Raw genomic sequence first — 20,873 nt, 5'->3', positions numbered from 1 at the left:
TAAATAAAGAACTGTATTCCTACCTTTTAAGCAGGGAACAAATAAATGAAGTGGGAGCTGGGGTTGGCAGTATGCCAAGGATGATGGTAGCTGGAGAAATGTGGTCCAATGGTGGATGAGACTGTATTGGCAGATTGGAGAGCATCCCCTCCTCATTTCTCCACCTTGTTGCTTCCAAAGAAATGCTAGAGCAGAAGCCATCAACACAGCCCATTTGGATGAGTCACCATGCAAAGGGCCTTAAGAAGGTGCCCTCTTGTGGAGCCATGGGTACCCGAGGCTGGATTTGCCCCATCTGGTTTGAACAAGGCAAGGGAAGAGGATACCTCAACAGCCTTAATGTTCTTCCAGGGTGTGCAAGTGACGTGGGGGTATGAGACAGTGACCTGCTGAGAGGTCTGCCCCCAAACCACTGGGAAATCTGACTGTAGGATCCCCACCACCACATAATCAAGAAATTATCCCATGGCTAAGAGTGACATTTAAAAGAGAAAATACAACTATAATAGTCCTCTTTTTCAACTTTGCTTGCCTAATTATTTTCATTTTTAAAGCTTAATTATTTATACTGTTTTTCAACTCATAAAAAAATGTATAGCATGAAAATGTTTCTTAAATTAAAAATCTGGACCAGAGGAAATATAAACTGGAATTGAAAGTCTAGTCTGGGAGGAAGTAAAATGCCCTCATAACTGTTCTACCAAGTTCTCAAAGGTAAGCAGTAAGTTTGGCTTATGTTAACCGAGCAGTCAAAGTGAAAAGAGAAACAGAACCAGTTACATGATTCTCAGGTTCATGAGAAAAAAATATTTCAGTTCCTCAGGGAAAGCAAACTATTTCCTGGAATTCAGATCTGCAAGAATTTCCTCCCACGGGACTTCATATAGGAGATCATGAGTACTATATCATAGAGACCACCTAAAATCACAGCCCTGCCAGGGGCTTCCTAAAGCTGTCCTTGGTAAATGTCTTTAGGAAAAATCAAAGGCATCCACTTTAGTTAAAGCCACTCTATCAGAAATGAAGACAGTTTGAATTCTATCAGAAATGAAGACAGTTTGAATCAAGTACACACCGTTCATATAGTTCAGTATAATCTAAAACTCCAACCTCGAATAGCTTGAGGAATGAATTAACTTAGTCTTTTACATATACCATGGCTATCAGGAGAGCTAAATTTACTACTCAACAAGGGGACATTTACTTAAGTGTTTGGTTTGGGGCTCTTCTTCTCCCTTGCTTTTTCATAGTTTTTTTTTTTTTTTTTAAAAAGGAAACCTATTTCTAATGCAATGAAATATAGAATATGCGCCTTTTATTTTCATTGTGTTAAGTTTTTAAGTGCTTAGAACAGTGTCTGGCAAATAAATGCTAAATAAGTGTTTGCTTAGAAAAAGAAAAAAGGTCCTTCTTATCATTGAGGTGGTAGGGATAGGAGCATCAAGTATGAATGACAAATTAATCATAAACAAATAAAATGAGTTGACAGAGATTTTATATCCCTCTTACTGTAACCTTCACCTATTCTCCTGATTTTTTTCTAAATCAGTATGGGCTGAATACAAGCCTTTGACTATTTTGATGTGAGAACATGACATGAAAAACCTGGTGGAGAGGGATTATTAAAATTTCACATAGAAGAGGATTCAAAGGTTTTGAAACACTTAGGGAAACATCAGAGCCTTTTAAAATTTCTTCTCCGGATGGAACAGCTGGAACTTCAGAATCCATTACAACCTAGCTGGTCCTTCCTGCCAACCAACTTTCACATTTTAAGATTGTTCATGGAATGTGTCTAATTTGTTGTTTCATACATTTTAGGCACTCAATAATGCTCTATAAAAACAATGAAAAAATACTAAAATGCTTCATTATCACACTTACTTATGACTTCATTTCATTTCCTTAATCTTATGAAGTGATTTGAAAATGCCAGCACAACATTACAATAAAACTGAATATGTTCTGGAGGAATTCATAAAGTGGATTTTCTACACTTTCCATACCTCCAGTTAACCTATTTATCTCAATAGCAACAGATGTTCCATAGTATAACTAGGAAGTAACTGTGAACATGATAGAGATCTATTGGGCAGATTATGGACATCAAAGTTAAAACCTGGGTCAAAAATTAGACAAACCTTCTCTAATACTGCTATAATTTTTCACCTGTTATCTCTTTGACTCTTGTAAGGCTTGCTATTAAATATTTAGGAAAACAACTAGTTTTGAACAGAAAAAGTCTGTGAGTTTATCTGACTCAGATTCAAGAATCAGGTAGTGTGTTGTTTTTTAAGGTTTTGTTTTTTTGTGTTGTTTTTTTTTTTTTGCTTGAATTTAGTATTTCAGATACCCGTTTTTCCCATGATTTTTCTAGCTTCAGGTTCTATCACAATCAGGGATTCATCCTTTTTTAAAACAAAACAAAACATTAAACGGACATTTGCAAATGGATAAAATATTGTTTAAGGGCCAAGCCACATCAGCAATCAACCTGCAGTACCATCCACTTCCACCAAGAGTTTCCACCAGGTGCTGGAGGAGGCACCTCTCGAGGCATCCATCCCAACAAACCTACCCGCTTACTGCTCTCCTCCTCCTGAGCCTTCCTGAACTCATGCTCTAGAGAGCAATCCAGCTCATTGAAGAGTCCCACTTCCTCGCAGTTCTTCAGGAATCTCGTTGGGGTTGGAGTCTGATCTGAAAACAGAGACCGAGTGATCATTCATGGGATCTTTTCCTCAAAAGCCAGTGGGAAGCCTATATTCAATTCACAACTCCCCTCCCCTCACCTTAATTAAGATGCCAACTGGCCACCCATAATCTTCCAGCCCTTTAAATAAAGTGAGAATATGAAAGAAAATTAAACCATAAATCCCAAAGGAGGAACATGGTGTATAGTTGGCTACAGTAGGTAAGGGATTTCCAAACCTCCCTCCAGACAACTTGAGGAGGTCCCACCCTTGACTTGCTAGGTCCATATCACTGGAATTACACTGCAAAACTAACTGGAAAAAATTTTTAACAAAAATCGGCCAAAAAATCTGCTGAGCCCATGATAAGTCTAATTTCACGGGGCTTGGAGCAAGAAGGACTTTGTAGATTTGTATACCAAACAAAGAGAAATACACAGACATGTGAATTCCTTTTCCATAAAGGAGAAGGAAAATTTAGCAATTCTCTCATTTTGAGAGTCATAGAGAATGATGAAAGGTTCCAAGTCAAATACATTCAACTCCTAATCCATTAATATATAATAATTAATTTTAGTTTTCTTTGCTATAGCTAAAAGAATGTTCTGAGAATATTCTTTAAAAGGAATAAAATTTATTTCATATTTGGACTGTCTAGAGCAGCGGTCCTCATGGACCACTGGTTGGCGACCACTTGTTTAGAGAGCTTATTACTTTGAAAACTGGAGGATCTCAAGCCACTATTTGTGGCTTAATATTTGCCCATTTTACAAACTATTTTCTCACAACATTCTCTATAATCTAGATCTCACAGATCCTGTGAGATAAGTAGGGTGTATATTATTTTAGAAATGAATTAGTTGAGTAATTTGAACAAGCTCACACAAATTGTAACCATCTTATCACTATGAAGTCCTCTTTTACCTACAAACATACTCCCTTCTCAATCTGAATCCTGAGCTTTGACCAGACTCTCCCAGCTCCAAAGAATTCTGTTGTATGTGTAAAAGACAACACTGACAACCCAGAAATCTAGATTTGAAAGAGCGTGATATGGGGGAAATTACCTCAACTCTCTAGACCTCACAGTCCTCATCTTTTAAATCAAGTTCTAAAGTTACATGATTTTGTGAATCCTAAAATCACCATCGTAATGGGTTCCCTTCAAACAGCACAGTCATTAGGGCAAAGAAACATATGACCATTTAAAGGACAGCTAAATGGGAATATAAGTAAGAGCTGGTTGGTTAGACACTAGATATTAGGCCAGAGATAAGGGCTGGATATACAGATAAAGGGGCTTTCTGAATAGAAGGTGTGAGTAGTTAAGACCTGAAAGTGGAAATAAAACAGTGTGTGTGTGTGTGCGCGCGCGCACGCGCGCACATATTCTCCCATTTATTGCTTATTCCAAGCCAGGCATAGTGCTAAGCGTTTTGTATGCACCATCTCATTAATGTTCACACCAATCACACTAAGTAAAAATTATTTCCCCCATTTTACTTATGAGGACACTGAAACTCACCCCAGGCCTAATTTAGAAATTGGGTCCCATAATCATATCAGTAATTAATAATCCTAACAATCTTTGGTTCTTTTGAAATATCTGGGAATCACTGAATCCCTCATACAATAAAACTGTATTACAATCTCATAGACTCTCTACTATCCTGCAGAAACATTTTTGGTGACTAAAAAAACTGAGAAAATACCACATGTGAAAATTGAAATACTAGACCACTTGCCATCAGCTGGAATTTAGTTTTCCAGGTTTTACTTTCCTTTTATTTTCCTATGATTCTTTGTTGTAGATTTATAAGTTGAGGACCATGATTCCAGGGACAGAAAACAGTCATCCTGGAGGCTCCAAGTCCTGAACAATGAGACGAGTTCAGGAGATGGCCCATGAAATGGAGTTCAGGCTAGCATCAGGGGCCAATCCCCAAGCAAAGTTGACAGATGCTTTATGTCTCCTCTAAAGCAAAATTATTGCCAAATACCAGCCCATGCTCACATATATCAGCAAAGGAGGTTGAAGAAGCATGGCACAGGGACAGGAATGTCTCTGTCAACATGGGCCTCTCTACAACAATAGAAACAAAAGCGAGGGAACAAGGGGAGCCAGGGCTGTAAATGGAGTTAGTTCCTCCCATCCCAAGAGCAGAATATACCCAGATGAAGGCCCCAGAGTTGTTGCCAAATGGGACTTTTTTTGCAGTATGATACAGTGAGAGAAAAACAAAACAGATATCTATGTCCACATTTGGAATAGATAAGGCACACTGTTCCTAATTTTTTATTCATTTTCTTCTTGTGAATGAGCCATTCTTTCCAGTTACAACAGGAACCAGACAATGGAGCTTAACTTTTGTTTTAACATTTATTAGAATTAATACAGGGTCTCCAGTTGTCTTTGATCCCACATGGTACCAGTTCCAAGTAAGCCAGGAAATGTGCAAATCTTCAAAAAGGGAACAGCTAAATCTATCAGCAGCTTAAATAAAAGAGGCAGAGGTTCTTAGCCACATGAATGCCTTGTCAAATAACTGTTCCAGCTGAAATTAGACCTGAAGTGGGTAATGTCCATGGCCATAAATTAAAATTCTTGTAAACCACACCCTATTTAAAACTAAGTGCATACACTGGTTAGTTACAGCAGCAGCAATTTCCATATCCTGAATGATAGGGGCCAATGCTTTCTTGGTGGATAATGTCTAATGTGTGTCCAGGAGGCCACACTCCAGGGACTTACAGGAACTCCAGTGGGAACTCAGAGCTGAGACGATTGTTTAAGGACTTTTGCTCACCATTCTTTTAGTGTTTCCACTTCAGTGAGGACCATCTGAATGACAGAGGGGGATAACACCAAATCTCAAAGGAAACTGAAAGTTAAGTAACTTTTGAGTCGGAACTTGACCCACATTGACAGTGATTTGTTGTTACTGCCTTTGTAAATCTGAATTGGCACTGCATGAGCATCTGCGTGTTACCTTCTCGCAGGTTGCAAATAGCATGCATGTTCTTAGGAGACACCTGGGGCCAGTGCACGTGAGAAATCTTACCACTTCTACTCATCTCACGAATCCTTGTGGATCTCTTTACCCACTGAACAATGAAGATTTGACACCAGAGGGATTAAAAAATCCTTTGTAACATTTGCCATATTTAAATACCTAGTTACCTTTCTGGTGAGTCTATTTCTTGAAAAAAGGAGCATCTTGTCATAGAATTGCAGCCTCTGTAGATAGCTAGGAAAAGGACACTGGCCATGTGGAGACACTACTTGTATATGTACCCGGCAGAGTGCCACAAACAGCATTATGATTTAGGAATTCACCCACCAGTTATACTATAGGAAATCCTGTATACCACATTGCATCTGGGAAGGAAAACAAGTATATGGCTAGAACTATTAGAAAAAAAATAGTAACTCATTAAGTTTTCCCATCAGTCCATAGTCTGCCTAGCATCAGTGCTTCAGACTCAGTGAGTATGATTATTCCAAAGTCTAAATGACAAGCACAAAGCTAAAGCCTGAAACCTGATTCTTCTTTTAAAAAGTGGTGAGTTTGCTCAAATTTAATAATAGGTTGCTACCTTATTCGGTTTTAGAGCTGCATTTGAGTTAAGTATTTGTCTATGTTTTATTTTCCTCAATGATAAAAAAAATGGCAGAGCAACAAGTCATCAATTAAGGAAAAAGAAAAAAGGAAAAGAAGAATAAGGACACATATGTAATACCTTAATCAATAAAGAAATTTTTTTTTAAAAAAAAAGGAAAAGAAAATCAGAGTTCCCATCATATACTGAAGGAGAAGAATGTGGACATCCTAAGAAAATTTTCTTCCCTATTGGTCTGATATTCTTAACTATGGTTATTATTAAAGGACTATGTAAAGTAATTTTACATCATTTCATATTAAATTGATGGTGGCTAGTAATTCTATAAAAGCCTCACTAATTCAGACCAGTTATAAAAAAGATCAGTTTGAATTAGTGACTATTCTAATTATAGGGTATTTTTTAAAAGGCAGTGCATTTTTTATTATTTGCATGACTTAATTTCAGCCAACAAAATGTGGCTTAATGGAATTCCCAAGAGTGCACTCAAATCAATAGAGAAAGTAACTGGAATTAGCTTATCTATTTTAGTAAGAGTTGGGGTTCTCAAACAAGGCAATTTTCTTAGATACTTTTTACATTTGGTTTATATTTACAGCTATTGCATGAATTTTTCAGTAATGCTTTCTTTACAATATTCTTACTTAGTCCCTATATGAATGTTAATAAAGTTCTGATTAAGAGAGTTTACATTAAATAAATTTGAAAATACATAATCCTTTATAAGAGCAATAATCAATAACAAATGACAGAATTCCACGGAATTCCAGACAGGCTTCTTTGCAATAAATGTGCCTTTTATTAAGTATAAAAGTACAATAGAAGTGATAGGGTCCTCTCAGTGACACTGATATTTCTATTTCCCTTTATCCCAAGATGCAGTGCTACCATGAGTCAAACCAAAGCAACTCTGGTTTTAGAACAACAGCTGTGGGATGCTTAAAAAACAGACCATGGCTGGGGTGATCCAAATCAGTGAGAGATGAGACACTCTCATACTCTTGAATCGTCTTCTGGAATCTGTACTTTGTCAAGGTGGACAGCTGGTGGACTAGATATCCTGAGAGTGCCTATGAGACAAGTCAAAAAGGCTCTGACAAGGGCCCTGCTTAGAACACATAGCTGCAGAACATAGATTTAGATTTAAATTAAACAATTATATGTTCTACATCTCCTCACTATCAGCCATGGCCTACCCCAAGTGTGCCAACAGCAATCAAGCCATGATTTTAATTTGCTTTAGAAGAGCTGAGCTGGTGAAAAAGGGTTAGTAACACTGTGAGATCATGTCTCTGCTGGCCAAGTGAATGGGATCCAAGGCGATTGTCTTATCAAAACCTGCCCCAAATAGTGAAAGCTCAAGCTTAACATTTCCACTTAGTCACTAATTTGCCCGAGTTCTCCAACACTCTTTGTTAAAGGGGAGGGTTTCCAGATGGAATAGACTGGAAACCAATTTTTCATATATAAAAGATGACTGCAGATCAAGGCCTCTGAGGTATTCAGGTGAATCATTTAAAGTTCTATTTTTCTAGATCAGCTTGAAACATGCTTGAGAAGCTCCTATAAATGCCAATAGCCACTTGTTGCAATGAACAAGATAATCTGATTTAAAAACACAATCTTTGTTCCTCTAAATGCTAATGTGTTAGTATAATCTCCTTCTAAAAACTTTCATTTTCTTCATTTGATTGCTATTAAATAGATAAGTCAGTAATAAAAGAAAAAGCAGTTCATCGATTTATATTCAAACACAAATGTAAGACCAAAGCATGTTCTTAGTATGTATAGCTCACCAAATCCAGGCATATAGTAAGAAAATTATAGACACATAGGGACTTTAGACAAGCTGCTCATCATCTTGATTTTGTTTCCTCATATGAAAAAGTAGCTAGAATTAAATGATACAATGCATGGAAAGGAGAAGGCACAATTGCAGGCACAAGACAAGGCAGTGAATGGAAGCTATTGTTATTAGCATGCTGCCCTCTGGTGCAAACCATGTCCATCACCCTCTGTTCCATTAAGATTGGATTAATTTACAAAGTGGGAATTCACTATGTACTTTCACCTTCAATGGAAGAGGAACTAAATATGGGCTGTGTGTGTGTGTGTGTATGTGTGTGTGTGTGTGTGTGTGTGTGTGTGTGTGTGTGTGTGTTGTGATTTATTTACTTACTCAGTCGGGGTTTTTATATTCTAGTTCATTCCAAAAACAATTTGGGTGAGGTATATTACCTTCCCTTTGGCTTCCCCCTCAAAATGCCCATGGATGATTAAGCAGAGTTTGTAACAAAGAGCCACAAGCAATGGATTTGGGCTGAAGTTGTCTGGTTGATCAGGATCAGTATCTTGGAAACAAATGTTCCACTTCATTGAACAACATTCTTGCTTTCTCCAGAGAATTAGATTTACAGCCTATTAAAGATAGGTCCTAATTCTAGACTTAATCCAGGGACACAGTTGGGTTCTGAGAGACTATATTGTCATTTATGTTAGATGCTCTGTATCAGATGGTGATAAGGAAGGTGGAATGAGGAATCTAGTCTCTCTGGTCTCTCTTCTGTGTGTCAGCTCAAGATATAGTCAGCTGCACCACATATGGTTTTGTGGTTTTACTACTTCCGGTCTCACCATATTCACAAGATAAGGAGAAAGGACACCTGAGCCCACAGTACTGAACATCAGGTCTTGGCTGAAATGCCACCCATGCAGAGAGGGCTTTCCCAACCTTCCTTAGGCAGTCTGCTTACCACTTGTGTCCCACTGTCATGTTTTATCTTATTAGTGACAGCACTTATCACTAGTGGATATTTTCTTATTTATTTATCTGGGGAGGGGTTTGTCTATTATTTCTCTTCCTCCCCACTCCCAATACAGTATACGAAGTTCCATGGAAGATGGACCTCGTCAGTCTTGTTCATTGCAGCATTCCTAGCACCTAACAAAATAGGATCCTTGTCGGATCATATTTTTGTTGAGTAAGTGTATGTTGAATGAATGAATGAGTGAAGTTCAAGAGTGTTGAACTTTCACCTTTCCTGAAAGGTGAAACCCAATCAACATCTCTGATGGGAAGTCTAAGAAAGAGACACGTGGGTCCATGCCTTTAAATGCCTAGTAATCTCACCATGAAGCAAAACCCATAATCTAAGACAATATTTCTACCATGTTCTGCCAACACACAGCACATGTGTGTGCAAACACATACACACAGAGTTCTCATTTGGAATATTATTTCCTTGTTTGGCTATAAATAAAATTGCCCTTTATTTTCCTGCACAGAACTTGGGGACCCCGTAAATAAGTGGGGGTGGGGATTTCTGAGGGCAAAATTTAGAAATTTCTGGATGCCTAACCATAATGCCATTAAAATAGATCCAAACATCATCCTCTTTATCTTTAACACTGAAATTTGATCATATTTCAAACCAAACAGATATTATGTCACAGAACAGCTGATAATTTTGCAACCTGTGTATAGAAATATATTGTCCTCAATTGATTCTCTCTTTGAACTTGGCATCTAAAAACCTTTAATATCACAACTTCCATCACCATGAAATTATCATCTATCAGATCAAGAACAGCTGAAAGTAAAGAGTGTGTCCATCATAATATCAGGACTCTGTAAATGGGCCATGTGGATCAAATAAGAATGGGAGGATCAATGAGGGAAGGGCTATATGTTTTTGTCCCTAGAATCCCAAACCATCCCCATTCATGTCCCTACTAGTCCTGTCCCTTTAGACTGGGAGGTCTTTATGTTTACTGTCTATTCATAAGAGCAGCTGCAGCTTAATCAAACACATGACTACCACCTTGACTACCCTGCCTTGTGGCAGGTCAAAGATCACTCTGGCCTAAATAAAATGGACTTTGTGCCAAAGCTATGTAATTATTTCAGATACTACAACTCTTTGGACATTTATCTTTGAAGAGTATATCTGCAGTGTCTTAATAACTTCCCTAACTTTAATATTTATAGTTAATAAATGCTGAAGTGATTTTCCAAAATACAACTTAACAAGATATCCTGAAATTAGTAATGAATATACATACTACTATACTTTATCTTCTTAATGTCAAATTCTAGTTCATTTGGAATAAAATTTTGTTTAATTGAATATTGCTTTAAAAAATGGCCCGAGAGGGACTTGAAAACTTTTGCCCTGATGATGTTTGCTGATTTAAGATTGGTTTATACTATTTTATTGGTAATATATTTCAAACTGTAAAAGATCATTCGTCTTCATGATAGGCCACAACATAGGCTTCAAGTATATTAAGAAATAAAAATTTAATGAACCTGTTTTAATGAGAGTAAATTCTGCAGCTTTTAATAAATTCAAATCTCAATAAGTCAAGATACACACAAGTAAAAACTTCAAATCATATTTGTAATCACACTCTAATATGCTAAAACTACAATGAGATTCGAGATAAATACATATTGAAGTCTTTCCTAGAAAAACCAAATAGGAAAGCAAAAATACCCAGTAGATAGCCCATTATTGTTCAATGTGGACAACACTGGCTTATGACATGTAGTAGACCTCAGTCCTCTAAATGCAAAGTAATAAAGTTGGACTGGATATCTCTGTATTCCATCCCAGCAAGAAAATTCTACCAGACTACGAACATGCAGAACGAGTAACAAGTTCAAAAATTTAGCACTTAATTTCATTGGGAATATGAAATGACTTCATACCAGCTTCAACATAAAGCATGGGAAAGCAGAAGAAAATATGCCAATATATTATTCATGCTGTTTTTCCCCATTTATTTCTCCCTTCATTTTCTTACTCCAAGTTTGACATAATAAAAATTAGAGTGACTTTTCTCCCAATATTTTTCCCCCTGACACTGCCAGTTATTGGCAGCAACAGCCTTAAACTAACAAGGGCCTGATAGGACCAATTGAAAAGCTGCAAGAACTTAATCAAAACCCTGCTCATATCCATTATATAGAAATGTTCACAGATATTTAGCTATTTTTTTCAGACCTTCAGATGGGACTTTTTGGAGGCCTTACTAGCAATATGCCGATAAGATACTATGCTGACACCACTATACTGGTAATATCTCCACATAATTACCACCCCCTAATAGTGACCTCCCACTCCCCTACCACCATGAAGTCTATTTTAGAGATCCTATTTCGGAAAAATAAAGGAAGAACTTATGTATTTAAATATTTGGAAATGCAAAGTCTACAGCCTTGCTACTTGCATATATAGGTTCACTGTTGAACTATGAAGTTATAGCACCAGTGACTCTATAGGAAGTAATAAGTAATAAAAACACAAAAACTGACGGTCCTTCTTAGCCCTTGTAGGTTTTTATAATTCTTACAAATTTGAGTTTCTGTATCTGTTTCTAGACTTCACACAAACTATTTCTGAAGAGCCAGCTGATTCAGTAAAAACAAACAGGCAGAGAGAGAGGTGTTAGGTGGTGATGGAGGGACAAGGAAGAGGACGCCTTGGACTTTGGAGAGTCTTCCAAACCACAATGTATTTGAACTATTAGCAAGTCATTGGTGGGTTGATGAAGCTGTGTGGACAGCTCTGTCACCAGGAGTATTTGATTGTGTATATAAACTTGTAAAGCCTGACCATGCAGTGGCCAGTACAAGTCAATGGGTTAGTACTACAGGATCAAGGTCCTCATCTTAGCCCTGTTTGGTGAGCTTGGAAAAGCGGCTCCATGTCCTTGTGTGTCTCCTCCTCTATCAGTAATAAGAATTGTAAAAATAATCTGTCTGACCAACTCTTGGTGGATTTACTAGCAATTGGGCTAATAAAATACTTGTAAGATTTAAGTGCCATAGAAATGTTAAATTATAATTGCCAGGGCCATCAGCTGTTCTTGTGCTATCACTCTAATGCATTCATGGATACCTCACTCTCTCACAACGCCAGGGAGCTGGTGGCTCTGGGGAAATATTTCCAGCCTAAGAAGGGTAATGGGAAATGCTTCAATTACCCTGCTGGGATTTATGAGACACTTCAATTTACATTCTTTCATTGAATCTTCACAATAAGCCTGTGGAATAGATTTGGCAGATAAAAACATTCCCATTTTATGGTAAAAAAGAAACCGAGGCCCAGAAGGGTGTGTTAACTTCCTCAAGGTCAGACAGCTGGTGGAGTGAGAGCCCAGGCTAGACAGAGTTCAAGTTTCCTCACCCTGGCCTTGCCCTCTTCCTAACTTACCATACCACCTATCAAACTGGGAAGGAATGGCAATTAATGGATTATTATTTTTTACTTCTGCTCACATTTGCTGAGAACTTGCTGTTTCCATGCAGTATCTCTTTTAATCTCCCACGTATGAAGGGAGTATTGTTTCTTAAGGAAAATTTCACCTACCACTTCAGTCTAGAAAGAGAGCTCTTTCTATTAAAGTTGCAGAGTATTTTTCCTTACAATACTCATTTGATATCAGGTGTTCCTTTACTTGAGGTAGAGTTACCCCCAATAAATCCATCATAAATTGAAAATATGATAAGTCAAAAATGCATCTAATATACCTAACGTACTGAACATGATGGCTTATCCTAGCCTGCCTTAAATGTGCTCAGAACACTTACTTTACCCTACAGTTGGGCAATTATCTTGAGTTTATCTCAGGAGTAATTGTACTCTTCTTCTCACCAGAAGTAGGAGACACAGTTCAAAGTGAGAATCAACAGAGGACAATATACTTCCATACATAGGTTATAGACATGATGGGATGCGAAAACACAAAACACAATATCCCAAAACCATGACAACACAGGACGCTCTAGTGTATCAGTTATTTCACCTCGTGATCTCGTGGCTGAGCAGAGCTGCTGCTCACTGCCTCTGCCCAGCACCACGAGAGAAAAGATCAAGATTCAAAATTCAAAATTCAAAGTTCATTTTCTACTGAATGCATATCTCTTTCACACCATCACAAACTCAAAAAGTTGTAAGTTGAACCATCATAAATCAAACTACCAGTATCTAGTAAGTCGTGGACCATCTGGATATCTGGATATCGTGGACAGCCCCAGTCCTCTATTTTGGCTAAGTGTTAGGGTACACATTAATTGTGACGCCCTTGAGAACAGAAATCATATAAATTTTTACACCTTGCATGTCACTCAAAACAATGCAATGTGCATTACAGACGCTTAATTTATATTTGCCGCCTGAGTGATCACAGGTGTGTGCTTTTTAAAAAGATATATGGAGCCAAGTTTTAGAGTAATAAATATTAACATGCCAGAAAATGAAAAGTCACAGCTCTCCAATTATTTGAGTGAATACTGCATTAGCTGATTATATTTTTGCTTACCATTATTTTAAGTCTTTTTTATACCTTAGAAATGTATATTTTCATGGCACAGAATTTTCTAGTGGAAATCATCCTATCATGAGTAGAACAAGTATTGGTGGCTGATCACCCAAAGCTTCTTTGCCTGATGGGTCCTTACCTGATAACATATTGTCTGTTTTTATTGAGGGAAACTTCAAAGTCATTTCATGCTTGTGCCTATGAATCATCAGATGGTCCTCTGTTGGGAAGCGCTGTCAGACAAATAGAGAAAAAAAAGGAGAGGGGAGAGGAGCCATTCAGTTTTGTAATATATATTTGCCATTACAGAGAAAAAGATTTATTCAGCATTGCAAATGTGACAGGCAAAACAAAAAACTGTTCTGAAAAAGTGTGAAAGCATGAGTAAGTAAAATGATAAATTATTTTCTGTGAGCAAATATACTGGGATGTTCCTTTGAATTACTCCCAAATATATGCATCATTATTTCCATTATAACCAGGGCTTTAATTATGTTGTAGAAAAATCTGGCTGAGTACTAGTAAGACATAGAAGATCTTTGCCTTCCACTATTCTATGACTCCCCACACCTCCCCTGGGAATTCCTTTGAAGGCCTTTTATTCTTAGACATAATAATAAAGACTTGAATATAACCAACAGTGATGAGTCATCAGTAAACTAGATGCTTCCTTAGGAACTAGCGGTATCTAAGGATAGACCTTAAGTTTGTGTTTAGATGAAGATAAAACAGAAAGAGAAAACTTAATACTATTGAAAATATTAAAATAATATCTACAAGAGAAATATGCTGTGTTTTTAAAGAATAAAAGATTGTTTAAATGGATGTTTATTTATGATTGCAAAGAATAACTACCCTGACAAAAGTAATCTTCCATTTCTACCTAAACATATGAGAAAAGCACGCCCAATTTTTTAAATTAATTTAGACCTGAGTAGTACTGGAGTTTTGCAAAACTATTTGGAACTCTTCTCTAGTAATTATTGTTATCCATAATGATGTAAAAGTAAGTCTAAGACATAATAAGTATGCTAGACATTATCTACAGATTAACAGAAAGTAGGAGAAATGTATGAAGCAGGAAAAAATATTGATTCATGTCAGACTTAGGAAAGAATTACAGGTCTTGATTAATTATTTGACATATAAACCTATAAGTGTGCACCCTGATATTTGTATAGTATGTTTCTGTTTATAAAGACCTTGGACACTCATTATTTGACTTTTTTATAATTATACGTATGATTTATAGTAGTGTGACAAATTATTTTTGGTATTTTATACTCTGTACAGTGTAATAAACCAACACATTATTTTTAATTTTCAAAAAGTGATATATGGTTGTCAAAACGCTGCTCCCAAATATTTTCAGCTGTCTGTCTTCTGGTCACATGGTGGGATTGTGTTTCCTGGCCCTCTTGTGGTTGGGTGGGGTCATATGACGAGTTCTGCCCATTGAGTAATGAATGGAAGTCACAGGTCACCCAGATGTGAGCATCTAATTCTTAATGCAAGACCCTCTAGAGATCCCCCTCCTTCTCCCTTGTAGCATGGTGATTCACAGTATTAGAAATAGTGGCCCTTCAATTATCCTAGTCACTAAAGGATTATGAAAAACATCCTGTCAACCTACAATAGAAGGGTATGCTTGGGCAATTGAAGTCAGCCTTTGTTGTTTTAAGTCATTGAAGCTCTGGGGTTATTATAATAGATCCTAGCCTATACTGACTCAGACTGAATTTTTTAATAACTGGACTTAACAGAGTATCTGCTTTATCAAAGTCAAGTGAAAATATAACAAAAGACAACAAACTCTGCTGAACATTTCTGAATCTTTGATAATTTAGGACATCTTTCAGGGCTTCCCAGTTCCTCTGGAGAGTCATTATAAATTTCAATGGCCACTGCTACTATGAGAGAACTCTCTTCTGAAGATAGTATGATGTGTTCATGAGAATGAGGGAATTTACTGGGTTAAATCCTTCAAAATATTCTAAAAGTAATTCTCCAAATAAACATCACACATTTATATATCATTCATATATAAATTGGAGAGTATAGAATTTGCAAAGCATGATAATTACATGAGATTTCTGAATACAAAGATTTATAATGACATGGGTTTTTGCTGCAGATTCATCTATTCTTTGGTCTTCTATAACACCTTATAATGACTGCATCAACTATGTGACATTACCATGCATGGTTTAGAGACATAGATTAAATGTCTTACTCCTTTTCTCAAAAGCCTTATTATAACTTTTTCTGAGATATATATAACCAACAACATAGCAATATCCTTTACTTTGTACCTGTAAGCCATTTTTTGGCTCTGTATAATAATAGCTTAAAATAGAATTTTAACTAGAATACTTACTAAATAATAATAATTTCCATCATATCTCATATTGACTATAAATTACTTTCTAAAAGAGACAGTATAGGACATCTGTAATGTCTTTTTTAATTGGGTAGGAAACTAACAGCAAATTATAAGTAACCAAAATGGATTGTCTGTAACAAAGACAGAGCCGAGAAAGGCCACTGGAACCCGAAACATGATTGATGTGGAGGACAAAGGAACAGTGAGATTAACATTGAGCTTTGTGAGATCAGAAAGGGGAGAGAAGCTGTTTTTCTTTACTTCTGGGACAAAGCTAACATATAAGGCATTATAAACACAAAAAGTACTTGCAGGTACTATAGACCGTTCCTCATAGAACCAAGTGTTTTTCCAATGGTTGAAAAAGGGAGGAAAATCCTTCCATCATCCCCAATGCAGCACTGATAATTCATATTCACTCCCCTTTCCAATTCCCAGTCATCCTTTCTTCTCCGTGCAGGTCCCCAGGCTATGGAATGTCACTAAGTAAATGCCATGATCACAATTGACTCCAGGGGGATTTCCTAACCCCCCACCAGGAGATCCTTGTAATCACTGGGCAACTACTACACTTCCTCAATTCCAATACCTCTTCAACTGAAAGATGCACATGTTTTATAACAGCCTGTTGAGGAAAAGAAGCACTTGCACATTAAATAGAGACATCAAGTTTTAAATGCATCTTTACCTTTAAATTTGGCAGGGCATTGAGGGGAGAGGCTTAGAGCTTTACTAAAAACCAAGAAACTATACAAATTCTCAATTCTCATGTTCATCTGGCCTTTTCCTCAGTCCCCAGCCTTCTCAAGGAAATGACCTACTCCTTCAGTGAGAAGTTCAAGGTCATTTGAAAGGTACCCCTTTTATCCTTTATTACCACCTCCACCTCAGAATTTGATGTAACCTCACAGATTCCATTTCCATTCTGTCCTTTCTCAGAGGAATAAGCATCCCCTCTTCTCCGTAGGATGCTCTACACCCCGTATCTTCCCAGGATTGGTGCTTCAGTTGGTGTCCTTCAAGCCAGCCAACTCACTGGTCCTTGCCCTTGAATAAATCCAGCCATGGCTCGCCTTTAATTTAAAAAAGAACCTCTCTCATGCAGCATCGTTCTCAGGCTGCCATTATATTCCTCTGCTTCCCGTCACTCCCTAGTGCTCTTGAAAGAGTCCTCTATGCTGGCCACCTCCACTTCCTTGCCACCCACTCACTCGTTAATCCTTCCACTCTGGCCCCCACCCTGACTCCTCTCTCATAGGTCGCCGGCCAGCACCCACTGCCAAACCCAACAGCCTTTGCTCAGGCCTCTCACTGTCCCAGCTCTCGCAGTGTCTGACACCAGTGACCACATGTCTGTGGCATTTAATTTTTTATATACTGCCTAATTCCAAAAAGGAGAAGAGATGGCTTAAAGCAAACTTTAAAATCCAGTGGAGAGCATCAGTTAGAGGTAGGTGACCCTCCCCCCCCCCCCCCCCTGCCGAAAAGGAAGGGATCCAAAAAGAAAGAAGGCTAAAGCCAAACTTCAAACCATTTGGCATTCTCAACCTGGGGCAATTTGGGATGCTTAGCAATGCCTGGAGACATTTTTTGTTTTCGCAACCAGGGAGTGAGTGCTACTGGGATCTAGGAGGTAGAGGTAGAGGTCAGGGATGCTTCTAAGCATCCTGTAATGCACAGTCCCCCCCACCCCCTCCAAGAATTTATCAGCCTCAGATGTCAATAGTGGCAAGCCTGGGAAAATCTGTCACACAGTCTGATGACCTACATGCAGTTCCCTTCTCTCTGACTAAGTATTAGATTGATTAACAACCTTCCTCAAAGGCTCTCCTCTACTATCAGTCACAATCTGGGCCCTGCTCGAATACTGACTCGCTATGAACCTCATTGGTCTATAGTATGCCAGATCCCTGGAGGATCCCATTCTGTTAAATGCCCCTTCCATAGAGGAGCTCCTATTATGCTTCCCAAGGAAAGTAAATCCCCCTCTGATACTCTTCAAGGTGGCCTGTGCTCTTCCTTCATGGAAAATTATAATTCAGAAATTAACTGATTAATTGATTATGTGGTTGCAAATATGATGCCTAGACTAGAAGCTCTGTGAGGACAGAGATACATGTGTCTTATGCACATAGTAGGCACTCCAAAATTTGCTGAGTGACTTGAACTGAAGAAAACTTAAGGTCACATTTTCACGGCTAAACCAAAGCATAATGCTCAAATTCTCTGGTTCCCTTTGGCCCTTGAGACTTCTCCCTAAGGAAACTAAAAGGGAACCAGCGTTACCTTATTTAGGTAAGGCCACTGTCTACACTCACAACGGATGGTAGGATTTTTCCCAGTTATGGATCATCCCATCTGTGTTGTCCCAGTGTTTTCTATTTCAAAATGACCTTCAAAACCAGTTTGCTGAAAAGTAGTTTAAATTCAAAATAATTTCCTCTATTGATTTTATTATTTATAGGTTGCAAATCAACATTCACACAAAAAGCCCTGGGAGAACTTGCTAGAACCCAAGCAAGGGACTCTGGTTTCTCGGTCAGTGGCTGATATCACCAGCAACACCACAAGGCAGCACCAGCAACAGCATTCATTTTTCCATGGCATCTTCTCTCTAAAAGGCTCCCAGACCCTCCAAACTCTCTGGGGAGATATAACAAGGGCCCTCAATAAACATCATCTCTCATCTGACTCCTGTACATTACTCCACGCAGCGCTGCCAACCCCACTACGTAAATAGAGAGGGGCAGGAAAGTGGGCAACCCATGTTGGAAAGAGCCTGTGCTTTGAGCTTGTCCTATATCCAACAGAATGAAGATCTTGGCGTGTGAGTGACCATATGTGGTCATTTTCCAATGACTGAAACGTGAAGGGTCATGTATAGAAAAAGGGTCATGTATAGAAAAAGTCACCATCAAATTCCAAAGATAATATATAAAACTCTGATGTTAGATGATGGATATTTCCAATTTCTTCCAAAGAGACAGGTTCCAATGTAATAATAAGAGCAGCAGGAATAGTAACAACAGCAAACATTAATTGAGCACTTATCATGTGCAGGCTCTATACTAAACTACATGCAGTATCTCATCTAATTCTCACAATTCCACTTGATGGGAGCCATTGGAGGCTAAAAGAGGTTAATCTAGCACAGTAGGCCAACTTCCCCTCTTAAAGTTTAAATAAATAGAAAAATCATAGGTTCTCCAAGCGTTACAGGGGGTTTATTTAACTCAAATAGAACAACAAAACAAAACAGAATTCAAATACTGATTGTAAGCTCTTTCACCAATAATCCAAAGAGCCAATATTCAAGTAGCTGTTATAACAGCAGGCACCCTCCTTCCCCTCTTTCTGAAATAACTAACCTGAGCATCTGGCAGGCAAGATGCAACTAGCGTACTTCCAGGGGGAAGTGGCCAAAATTGATGTTTTTCAGGGGCTATGAGGGAAGTAGTTCAAACTATTCAAAATAAAAAATGAATACGATGATGATGATGATGATGATGATGGGCCTTTGACAATATGATACCTTGGTGAAGAAGGAAAGCCCACAGGAGGCATGATTGTTAAGAGAGAACTGCTTCCCTGTTGGAAGGTAGGTGTGACCCCTGTAAGACAGAGCAGAGGATCCCCACACTCACCTGGGAGCAGCCTGGCGCACTGCAGATGAATGGCCTCTCCTGCTCCAGATTCATCTTGGATTCCTCATAAATCTGAAGGGCCAGCGGGAGAGGGAGGAAGGAAAACAGAAATCCATGAATATTTTCTGCTTCCACCTGAGAAACGTGAGGAAAGTAGTGTGTGGAGCCCCCTCTCTATTCCAATTCCCAAATTAGAAGAGAAAAACATGAACATAAACATTAGCCTCCCTGCTGTCTGGATTCTTACTGCTTTCCGGAGTCCATATTTACCATACTTTAAAGAAAAATGGCATGGATGTGTGCAGTAAAAATCCTGCCTGTGGAAAACCACCTGGACTGTATCGTCACCAGGTAAGACCTCATCTGCTCAAGCAGATTCCAAAGCAAAGTTCCCACCTGTCATTTGGGGTGGGCTACTTAGGACAGTAAGAGAAGTGGCAGTAACTGGACCATCAGTGTGAGGACCAACCTGAGCAACAGGTCAAATGATTCATCTATGGTCACCCCAACCACCGAGCTTCATTCTGTATGACCAAGGGATGCAGAGAGGTCCTACAGCCAGCTTAGCAAATGACCCTGCTGGAAGCCAGGGCCTTAAATTCCCTTTTATCTCAGGCATTTGGTAATGCTTTAGCAAAAATTATCCAAGTTATGTAGGGGTAACTCAGAAAATGCAAAAATACATCACCTTGGATATTTTGTTGATTTGGTTTTATAGGCTAATTTAAAATTAATAGTAGATTGAGGCTCTGCTTTTATGCTCTAGATAAGTTATCTCGAATAAGGTAGCTTTGCAGGGAGATCCCCTGTGTTATGATCTCAGATACATGTTAAATTATAGTGTGGTCTTTTCTTATTTATGTAGGGGTTAGGTTCTAAGGTAAATTCATTAGGCAAAAATTGAGCATAATCAAAATTACCTTTGCAAATCTTCCCAAAAGCTCATAAAAATACAGTACACATGGTTTTGTGGTTACCAATGGATACAGTAACATAAATATTTTAAATCATGGAAAGTACTATGGACATTTTATTACACAATTTAAATCATTTTCTAAATCATACTTTTTGGCAATTTTAAAGTTGAGTGTATGGGAGCTACATGGTTCTACTGTGAAACTAAAACCTATTGCTTTGTCTCTGAGCACGGGAAGCAATTTGCTTCTTTGAAATGCTACTTGTGACTCCAGAGAGTCCCATATCACC

At 38.1% G+C, this 20,873-nt stretch overlaps 1 protein-coding gene across 2 annotated transcripts in view; it reads right to left on the bottom strand.

Annotated features, from left to right (window-relative positions):
• CREB5 (cAMP responsive element binding protein 5) overlaps window positions 1-20,873 on the bottom strand; it is a 392,673-nt gene that overhangs the window by 303,289 nt on the left and 68,511 nt on the right. For both annotated transcript variants that reach the window (XM_080664373.1, XM_080664374.1), the window contains exons 2-4: window positions 19,668-19,739; window positions 13,780-13,873; window positions 2,579-2,700 (exon numbers count right to left, since the gene is read on the bottom strand). In XM_080664373.1, the coding sequence (XP_080520499.1) occupies window positions 2,579-2,700; window positions 13,780-13,873; window positions 19,668-19,721 (270 nt within the window). In that variant the 5' untranslated portion in view covers window positions 19,722-19,739. The remainder of the gene's footprint in view (window positions 1-2,578; window positions 2,701-13,779; window positions 13,874-19,667; window positions 19,740-20,873) is intronic.

This window comes from Plecotus auritus (genome assembly GCF_963455305.1).
Source record: "Plecotus auritus genome assembly, chromosome: 4".
NCBI classification, from domain to species: Eukaryota; Metazoa; Chordata; class Mammalia; order Chiroptera; family Vespertilionidae; genus Plecotus; species Plecotus auritus.
Note: the sequence above shows the minus strand (reverse complement) of the source record. Positions and strands in the feature narration are given on the sequence as shown.